At 48.9% G+C, this 10,366-nt stretch overlaps 1 protein-coding gene across 1 annotated transcript in view; it reads right to left on the bottom strand.

Annotated features, from left to right (window-relative positions):
- Positions 1–2,041: 2,041 nt before the first annotated feature.
- LOC128728913 (uncharacterized) overlaps positions 2,042–10,366 on the bottom strand; it is a 28,706-nt gene continuing 20,381 nt past the window's right edge. Inside the window, exons 12-17 of the mRNA XM_053822563.1 lie at positions 9,412–9,804; positions 7,253–8,311; positions 7,053–7,185; positions 6,841–6,986; positions 6,435–6,777; positions 2,042–4,832 (exon numbers count right to left, since the gene is read on the bottom strand). Coding sequence (XP_053678538.1) covers positions 3,448–4,832; positions 6,435–6,777; positions 6,841–6,986; positions 7,053–7,185; positions 7,253–8,311; positions 9,412–9,804 — 3,459 coding nt within the window. The 3' untranslated portion in view covers positions 2,042–3,447. The remainder of the gene's footprint in view (positions 4,833–6,434; positions 6,778–6,840; positions 6,987–7,052; positions 7,186–7,252; positions 8,312–9,411; positions 9,805–10,366) is intronic.

Here is a 10,366-nt window from a genome sequence, read left to right as displayed (position 1 = left end):
AAAATCTCAAGAGGAGAGCAAAAAATAAACAAAAGCAAAAAAACTACAAAAAAATATAGAAGGTCAAGAAAAATGGATAATCAAATTGAATATGTATAATGTAAATCCAATTCAAACAAAGTAGCAAGACGAGCAAACAAAAGAAATAGACAAAAAAAAACTAGAAAACTTAACAACTAACCGAGCAGGCAGCTTCGGTGTCGAACAGTGAAGATGGTAGTCCGTGGGGGTGGAAAGGAAGGAATGGCTTTCTTCCGGTTCCGGTTGTTTACAATTTGTGTTAGCATAGCCGGACTCGGCAGTGGATCGGTGAACCAGTAATGGACGTTTTTAGAGGCGTAGAACGAGCAGAACACCGACTGCCGGTCGGCTGGACCAAATGCCGCAGTAGCAGAGTTTTTTCGAGAAGCAAAATGCGAGAGTAGGCCTTAGAGGAATGGCGAGTATGCGGCGGAGGTATAGGAGGGTGAAGAGAGCAAAAAAATCTACTTTATCACATCTGAAAATTAAATGTCTTACGGAACCACTGTCTTTAATTCTACACATAGAGACTCAGAAAACACGAAAGAGCAACACAAAATAAAATAATTGTTAAAAAATCACGCGTACACGAATACATGTACACCGACACACATTCAGCAGTCTCGAAAAAGGATACCAACACGTAATGGAAGTGGAGAGGAGACCACGCGCAATCACACAAAGTCACAAAAAAACTCAAACCCACACACACACACAGACACACATATACACACACACTCACAACACAGAGATGAACTGCAATGGAAGCAGGATGGTCTTTTCTCGTCGTAGAGTCGATTGCAAAACACGGGAATAAGTACCCGTGAGCTGGTGGTTAAGCAATAAATATATAAATAAATTAATTTATGAAACTAAACAAGAAAGCATATGATTAATAAATAATAACATAGTGAACGAACGAATACTTTTATCAAAAAATGATATGATAATATCAGAGATATATACATACACAAACATTTATAATTATATATATATATATATATATATATATATATATATATATATATATATATATATATATATATATATATATATAAATATATATATATATATATATATAAATATATATATATATATATATATATATATATATATATATATATATATATATATATATATATATATATATATATATATATATATATATATATATATATATATTTATATATATATGTACCAGCAGCCACCACGACCAGCTGGTACCAGGAGCCACCTCGACTCAGGATCTCTTGTTATCGTTCTCATTTTTGGTCATAAAATCCCGCGTCGAAAAGCTCTCTCTTAGCAGCAGTTTGGCGTGATCTTTCGTTCTGGGGCTGATGAGCACGTGATATAATGAGTCAGTGGAAAATAAAACTAGCGGAGAAAGGGAGCTTTGAATAACTAAGAAGGAAAGAAAAGGAAGTAAAATTGCATGGATTCATATGACGGGGGACGTTTTTCTTTTAGATTGTGTTTTAAACAGCTGCTGGATTTTTTCGTTTTGCTCGTCCGAAATCATCACTCCAAGCAAGTATACTTTCCTGTTACTTTTTAGGAAAACTTTCGTGGAATAAAGCACGTGGAAAATTGAGGTAGTTTTCACGATTCGATCGAAAGAAGTACTATTTTCCAGCAGATTTCTTCTCCTTTTACCAGTGACGAGAATTTGCATGAATTCAAGGACGGCATTTTTTGCTCGTTTCTTTTTTCACATCACTTCTGATGTATGTTTGATGTTTTTAAAGTTGTTGTTAATAAAAGTAATTTAATTGGCTTAGAAATCGACAGGACAACGCTTTTCACAGCTTCGTGTTAGGCTAAATGTTCTATCGAAATGCATGAGGAACCCGCAAGGATAACAAGGTCAAACAAACACATAGTCCATTCATCTCTTTTAACATATAGAGCTTTATTTTGAGCGCTCAATAGTCAAAGCAAACATTTCTCTTCTAATTTGCTGCTTCTAAAGGTTCTTTCAAAGAATGCCATTCAATACAATATTTTTGTTTGTATTTCGATTTTTATTAGCAATTAATATCACTTCTCCGATCGTTCACGCACACGCGCACGTATGTGTGTGAGGGTGCCTCCTTGTATGCTGTTCACTAAACTATTACCAATCAATCGCACTAATCGCTAACGCTGCCTAAAAAAGCGGCTGGAAAATCGTTCGAAAATGGCGCCGTCAACCGGGCCCGTGCTAGCACACACACACATACACGTTGATCACCCACCGCGGCACACGGCCTCGAGCCTTGGAATTTTCCGTTGACCCACTCCTTGCGCCCGTGTGGGGAAAAGCTTTCCGCACGACGGAAGTGTCGCTGAGACTCGCACACCGACGAAAGCGCCCGGCCCGGAGAAGTGGAGGGGAGAAAGTATTCTTACTACGTTTATTCGTCCTAACCACGTTCCTGCTACAAAATGGTTTACTTTATTGAGACGTCGACCGACGCGCACACCGAGACAAAACACGCATAAACACGTACAGTTATGATTAAAAAATACTTGCATATATACGATAATGTAACGCAATACACACATACACACGATTAGCTCATTAATGCACACTCAATTACTAATGAGGAGAGGGAGGGAAACGCAGGAAAAGGATATAGGTGATGGGGATTACTAGCTGGGAGCGAACGAAACTACACATCCTGCCGCTTGCAGGAGTGGTAGTGGTGGCTTTTTATACATCAAAAAAGAAATTCTCACAGGCACACACAGATTGGGAGCATAGACGGGATTCAAACACGTGGAGCGGTGCAGTAGACAATAGCAACACAATAATAATAAACATAACAGAGGGACTGAACAGCGTCCACATTCGAGCAATAATAATATTAGTAAAGTTTTCCAATCGTTTTTAAGCATTTAGTAGTTATCACAATTTTGTTTCCGCCACGCTCGCTTTTGCTCTCCCGTAAATATCTCTCTATGTATGCGTGTATGTATGAGTGTGTGTGTGCGTGCGTGCGTACGTATGTTTCATCCAAATATGTTCACACGTACTGGAGGAAAAACTTTCACCCACTTCGTGTGAAATTCCTCGTCTATTTACCGAATTTAACCTAACCAACTAGAGACGCTCCTCTCCTTATTTCCACCGGCCGGGCCGGGCATGTTACGCTTTTTCCTGCGCGTTCTTACTTCGAAAGAATATATATGCATATGTATAGTTATGTAGTTGCGTCGTATGCATCGTGTACGTGCCCTACTTCGCTCGTATGTCGCGCACGGAAGCACGATCGTGTCGTTTATATCGCATAGCGCGTGCCCGCGTAATTGCACACGGTACCTCCCACACTGGTGTGAGTGTGTTAAAGTGTAATAGAAGTGGGGCGAAGAAGAAAAAAATGGCTAACCTAAACGATTATTGTACCCAAGTGTCCTAACGCCCCCCTGCACGGTGAAGGGGTTCTAGTGCTGCGGCACCGGACAGCATCCCTGTCCGCCGGCATGATGATGTTGGTGGTGATGATGGTGGTGTTGATGGTGCTGGGAGTTGATCTTGTTCGAGTAGTAATCATGCGTACCACCGACGGTGTGTCGCCGTCGGATCGAACGACTACCAACATGCCGTCGCTGTCGGGTTGCGGCGTTTGCCGTCGGGGGCGCTACCGTCGCCGGTGTAAGGATGATCTGTGGTCCACACGGTTCACCACAGCTGCTACTGTCATTGCTAACGTTACCATTGCCACCCGGCACCATCGCACAGCTGCCACTCGTAGCCGGTGCGCCAGTGTGCGTGTCGTGGATCTGACGCCGCCGGTTGATGTTCTTGTCCGTCTTTTCGTCCTTGGTCAAGGACAAACGGGATCGTAAGCTCACGATCGCGCCTCCACCAGCGCCGTTGTGGTTATGGCAGCTAGCGCTGTTGTTGTTGATGCTGTTGCTGATGAGCTGTTGTTGCTGCTGCTGTTGCTGATGCTGGCAACAGTGTGCCAGGGGTGCTTGGGACGAGTGTGTAACGGGTAGCCCGTGATGCGAGCAGCAACAGTCAACCGCCTTAGGTGACTTGTAGTTGAGCGAAAGCGATCGGTTCAGGTTGAACTTGCGCTCGAGGTTGTTGGCCTTCCGCTCGAGCTGCGTCAGGATGCGGTTCATCTTCTTCAACACCTCCGTATCGATGCGGTACGTTGCCGCGGTTAGCTTCTCGCGTGGGTTGCTCGTCGTCGATGTATCGGTTTCATCCGAGCTGAGTGAAACATTTCGGCCTTTGCCTACTGGAGGTGGTTGCTGCTGTTGCTGCTGCTGCTGCTGCTGCTGCTGCTCATCATCCTCATGGTGTTCACCTGCTGCACCAGCACCACCTGCATCCAGCGTCGCATCCGCTTCATTCACGAGCGTCAGACAGCTGTTGTTGGTGCTCGAGTTAACTGTTCCACCGCTATCTATCGATTTCTGCGAGTTACCAGTCAGTGCCTTCTTCAACTGCTGTTTCCCAGGTGAGACGACACTAGCCGGTGTTGCGTTGGTCTCTTCGTAGTTATTGTTGTTACCATTGACGCGTTCACTGTTCGTACCAGAACCCGAGCTACGGGGTGGTTTCGAGCGGCTCTGAATGAATGGCCGCTCTGGTGACTCATCCGCGTACGGAATGTTCTCGCCGAGTGTGAGCGGACGTGACGATCGACCCATATGACTCCACTGCTGGTGCAGCGAGTGATGTCCGTTACCGTACCTCGTGCTCAGCTCGCCATCACTCTCGAGCGCCTGGTCACGGTCCGAATCGATGGAAGAACCACGCAGCGACCGCAGCTTGTTGTCCAGCGCGATGGTCACCGTATTCAGCGACATGGATCCTGCATATGGAAGATACCGGAAATGGCGTTAGTGGCACAAGAACTGTCGATGACAGGGCACTCCTACCATCGGGCAAACAAAATGAACATAACAGCTACTACGAAACACAACAAGCAATAAACTCGCAGGATGATACGGACACACGGAACAGGACCGGGTGATGTAAGTGAGCACGCTTTTGGGTCTAGTGGCCAGGGTAACCCCTTCATAAAGAAGGATAGGCGCCAATATGTGACAAAAAGGGCATGAGAGAGGGGAGGGGGAGAGGGGGAGGAGTAAATGAGAAAAAACTAACCTTGCCAAAAATGGTCAAAGGACACTGAAGGTGCAAAAATGATGCAGGACGTTAGCGAATTAAGGTTAGTGACATTTAACATTCTCAACTCTCGACCTCAGACAAGCCACAAGATGCACAAGATGATATGGCCAGTTCTGGTTGTGATGTTAGAATGATTAATTAGTCAAACGTACGACAAGCAGTTAAGGGATTACTGCCAGCAACGGGGGCGGGTACAAGTTGTACAGCATTTAAAAAGGTACAGTCGTGAACATGCGATCTGCTCCAACAAACCAACTAAACAGCCATGGTATTTTGCTTTCTGCCGTTTTACTCGCAAGAAAACCCAACCATCGGGATCAACGAGCCATTATTTCGTTTCAGGAAGGGTCGTTATTAGGTAAATGCGAGTGGCACATGCGCTCTAACAGGTCAGTCAGTCTAACAGGTTATGTTAGCACCCAGCTCACGCTGTCGCATCATAAGGTCACGTCGGTTAGCTTGGTTTAGAGGTTGACCAGCGACATGAGAGAGCAAAAAAAGAAAAAAGAAAAGAAAGGGCAACAAGATGTATAACGAAACAAGGATGCATCTGCATGCGCTGGGCTGAGCGTGAAATAGTGGCTCGCAAAAATAAAATACAAATTAGAAAACAGCCAACAGCGCGTACTAGCAAACACACGTGGGCGTAACGGTCAATTACACGACGCAAGGAGCAGCACATCGCACGCACGATCGTTCAAGTTCAGTGGTTTACCCGTAAATGGGACGTTCAGGCCATCTCCGCGCTGGTTGCTTCGGACGTACGTGTTCGTCCTTACGGTGGGGCTGATGGGTGTCCCGCGGAGATCGCGTGGAGTGAGGGTGTGGTGGAAGGTGGCGGAGAGAAAAGAAAAGCGAGAAAGAGATACGTTCCCTCGGTGCGGCCCTTCACGCAGCGAGGTCACTTTTTCATGCACACAAAACAGCACTATCTCACGAGGCAGAACCTCTTGCGTGTCCTTCTTCTCGGCTGCCATTTCTCTCTCTCTCTCTCCTTCTCTCTTTCTCCCGTCCGGCTCCTTGCTCCGGTGGGTGTGTTGGCTGGTCGCGACGGTGTTTGGTGCTCCGCGGATGCAGTGCGATGAGATGCGAAACGGATGCAGATGTCGAACTGAGAGTGAAACGGAAGGAGCCAGGACGAGAACCGACCGGTTCCGAGTCGAAGGACGATAGATGGGATGGGTGGAAGGGGAGCGGACGGACGGACGGACGACGAGGAAGGAAGACACCTAAGACCAGCGGGGCAGTGCCGGCCCAGCAGCCCATCCGCCCCAACGCTTACCGTTGTCCGCGAAGGCACTGTCATTCGAGTCGTCCTCGGAGGAGCGGATTAATACTGATGAGCCTTCGTCATTGCCCTGGCTGCCATGATGCCGGCTGCTATGGTAGTAATGGTGATGATGATGATGGTGGTGGTGCATCTGCAACAGGCTGTCTTCACCAGCCGGGTCACTGCTTAATCCGGTCCCGACCGAACCAGCGGTTTCGTGCACGGCCAGTGTTCGATCGCTACCTCCGGTTCCGGAACCGACACTGGTTCCGGCACCAACAACTGGTCCTCCCTTTGGTCCGAGCTCCAAGTACCGCCGGATGACACGCGACGATTGTTCCTTCGACTCCGCCGACTAAAAAGCGAAGAGAAGCTTAGTCAAATGATCTCCAGAAGTTCAGGCAGCAAGATGGCTTACCGTGGTGCTGTCGAGCGAAAGCGTATCGGGAGTGGTCGAGGACATAGTGCTCTTCCGTTGTGCCGTACGTCGTATCTTACGGTTAGCGGCCTGCACAATGTGGGCCACAAAACCGGAGCTGCTCTCCTTCGACTGCTCTTTAAACGCTGGAATGAGCGTAAAGCGAGGTTAAGTAACGAAATCCTGGCTGATAATCTGCGCCAGATACTCACGCTCAATTTTGGAGACGTTATCAAGCAGCAGCGAAGTCGAGGGCACATCCAGGCCGGAATCAACGACAGTACCGGTCGCGGTTTTGCTCTCATCCACATTCGGCAACAGCCCGTCCTCGAAGAAGTATTGATACTGCGTTTTGGGAAAAGACATATTAGTTCCGACAGATAGTACGTGCAACACCCAACAGTCTACTCACGTAGTTGATGAGCACTTCAACGATCTGGCACTGGTGGCGCATGTCCTTGACGGCCGTTTCGAGCGACTCATTGGCCGACCGGACCACAGATGGCCCAAACACGATCGCTAGATTGCGTGGATCCATCAGATTCTCCTCGCTGTGGGTACTGACACGATGCAAATGCCTCATCAAATGCTTCAGCGTTTCGTAGTTCATCGGTGGCACTCGGTGAAGTAGTTGGCGTAGTTCAAGCAATCGCCTTTGCCCACTTAGCTTGTCGGCACTAATAAACCCACCGTACAGCTCATTCGGAAGCAGTGGCTCGCGAAGGTTGCGAATGAACGACTTCAACAGTGAGGACACCACGTTGACATCTTCCCAGCGCGGATCACGTAGAGCCGTTTCGTCCAACCCACGGTTGATGATCTCCGTCAGCTGTGTGATGGCGGCAGTGTTACCTGGGATGCGATAGATCCCTACCACACCAAGACCTTTTGATTCCACGATGCCGGTACACTTAGCTAGCACAAGAGGCACGTAAGGGTTCTCATCCGACACCGGGCAGTGCTGTAGTGGCACGTTGATCGAGGCACCATCCGGAAGTGTGAGCATCTCTGTTCCAGTTGCCGAACCGGGCGGTTGTCCCTGCATCTTGCGGAACTGCCGTGCTACAATACCCTTCCAGGTCTTGGATTTAGGTGAACCTGTCTCGCGATCTGAGCTATCCTTCGTGCCGCTGAAGTGCTGCTGTTGTTGCTGCTGTTGTTGCAGAGTTAGATGGGGTGGTTGATGGTACTGACTTTGAGGTTGATTGGAAGCCGTCGTGATGGCACCGATCGACGCATCCGTGCTGCCAGTGGGCGAACTACATCCAGTTTGGGGTGTTTTCCGACTCTTCGTGACTGGCGATTGACCGGATGGAGAGCGTGATCCAAGTGCGTACTTCCGGTGGGATTTCGCAGGTAACACCGGTGAGAAGTCGTCGCCACTGTTGCTGCTACCGTGCACCTGTACGCTGGTTTGGGCCGCAATCCGTTGTGGTTCCGCCTGCTGACCACCACGCCCGCTCAGGTATACCTGTAGAAGTAGACACAACACGGGGTTAGTCAGCGTTCTCACACTCCTGTTCTGCTCTCTAGCTAGCCCACTCGAGTTCGCGACGCTGGCAGTAGTACCAGCTCACGCAGGTGCCTCTGGACATCCTCGTAGATGACAGCCACGTCCCGAGAAGGGATCCCATCGAAGTACTGCCGCAGAATAGGAGCCGTCAGGATCAGATCCATCGGCCGGCGCTAGACGTACTGTCCCCGGGTGTTATCGGATGGTGCTTGCACGCGTCTACATCGAGTTCTTTCTTATCGACGGACTCACTTATCGGAGCTGGTTGCCGGTTCGCGCTGATAGCGCTGATAAGATGTTCTCTCTCTTCACGTTCGCTACCTGGACACGCGTTTTGATAGCAAATTAACGACACCTTCCCTGAATCCGGGTAGCTCACGTCGGTGTCAGTCACACTTGACGCTGTATGCCTTGAGTGAGCTGACTTCGCTATCGGTAATGCCTCTAAGAGAACCGAGAGGCGTTGGTGTTCGACAGCTAAGCTAGGGGACTTTTGTCGTGGGCACACGTGCTATAAGGTGACCTTGATCATGAAAAAAATACGCAAGTCCCTGGCATTCAGATCCAGACATCCTAAAGATCTTTAAATGTTTTAAGTAGCTCAAGTGCAAATAAACCTCTCATTTCCAGCTATGATAGCTTTCATTATTGATATTGCATTGTTATTGAGACATTTGTGTGTGACTCAACATATTTCGCTGAGTGTTCTCAAATGTTAGAAAAAAACAACGGATACGTGTTGGAAAGCGGAACATGATCCAGTCGCGATAAACCTAAAACTAGGTTAATATGTTGGATCTAAAAATAGACCAAACGTCTATTCTGTCCCCAGAAGCAATTGATACGGTGGATTGCTTCCAGAAAGCATAATTTAAAAACAAATTGCTCATGATGCCTTCTGATTTCTTGACATATTCAAGAGCTAGATGCGCCTGCGACAAGAACAAAAAGTCTCGTGTCTTCTCTATTCCTAATTTATGAGTCACTTCACCCTGAAAACTTAGCATCGCTCCGGCAACACAACAATGCACCCATTCATGCGTTCTGCGAGTACTTACAGGGCTGTGCAGCTGACCAGTACTACCTCCACCGCAGACACTTCGCAGCGATTCCATCCACTGCTGCATATCGCTGTGGCTATCTGCCTGCAGCAGCAGTTCACGCTCAGACCCCGGCAGCCCAACCGTGGACGCGCTGCGATTTGCCGCTCCACGCGTGATGCCACCTGCAACGCCTCCACTGCCACCAACACCGCTCACACTGGCCAACCCCGTGGCGGATTGCGTCCGGTGAACCTCTGCATGGCCAAAACCGGCCGCCGTGGCCACCTCTATTGGGCAATACGAACCCACGGAGGCCGTCGTCAGCTTGAACACATTCTTCCGCTTCGTGTAGTTGCCTTCCGTTACGTGGAAGTTCGCCAGATCGATGTTGCCGCACGGTTCCGGGCTCTGTGGGTGAGAGAAGAACAAACACACGCACGCACACGGTTAGTACTGCAGTTGGAGCGGGTTCAAAGCATCAAACAAATTGAGGGAAAATCGGGACGATTGGTGATGGATGGATGGTGGACAAAAGGTGAAATGAAGGTCAGTGACGGATCGAAGTGGGTGGGAAAATTGCTAGCACACACACACGCGCGCGCACGCACGCACACACGCAGAAGGAAAAAACCCCGTACGATATTAACCCACGAGCCGGTCGAGTTCCAGCGACGCAGCCGCAGCTTACGCAGACCCGGAGCATTGCGCATCCAGTTCAGCAACCGTGCGCCTCCATGCCCTCCGGTAGGACCTTCCACAGGCCCCACCCCACCCCCGGCCGACACACCCCTACCCGTCAGCGGACCAGCCGATCCGCTGCGAGGTTTCCGGTGGTGACAGCCGGTTCCGGGGGCAGCAGCATCACCGTGCAGCTGCTGCTCCGCCAGCTCGTTCTCGCTGTAGTACCGCAGCCTGCCGTATAACGCCGGCCACTGGTGATGTGGTGGAGGGCGCTTTAGGGTGTACTGCC

The sequence above is a fragment of the Anopheles nili genome, chromosome X (genome assembly GCF_943737925.1).
Source record: "Anopheles nili chromosome X, idAnoNiliSN_F5_01, whole genome shotgun sequence".
Taxonomy (NCBI): domain Eukaryota; kingdom Metazoa; phylum Arthropoda; class Insecta; order Diptera; family Culicidae; genus Anopheles; species Anopheles nili.
Note: the sequence above shows the minus strand (reverse complement) of the source record. Positions and strands in the feature narration are given on the sequence as shown.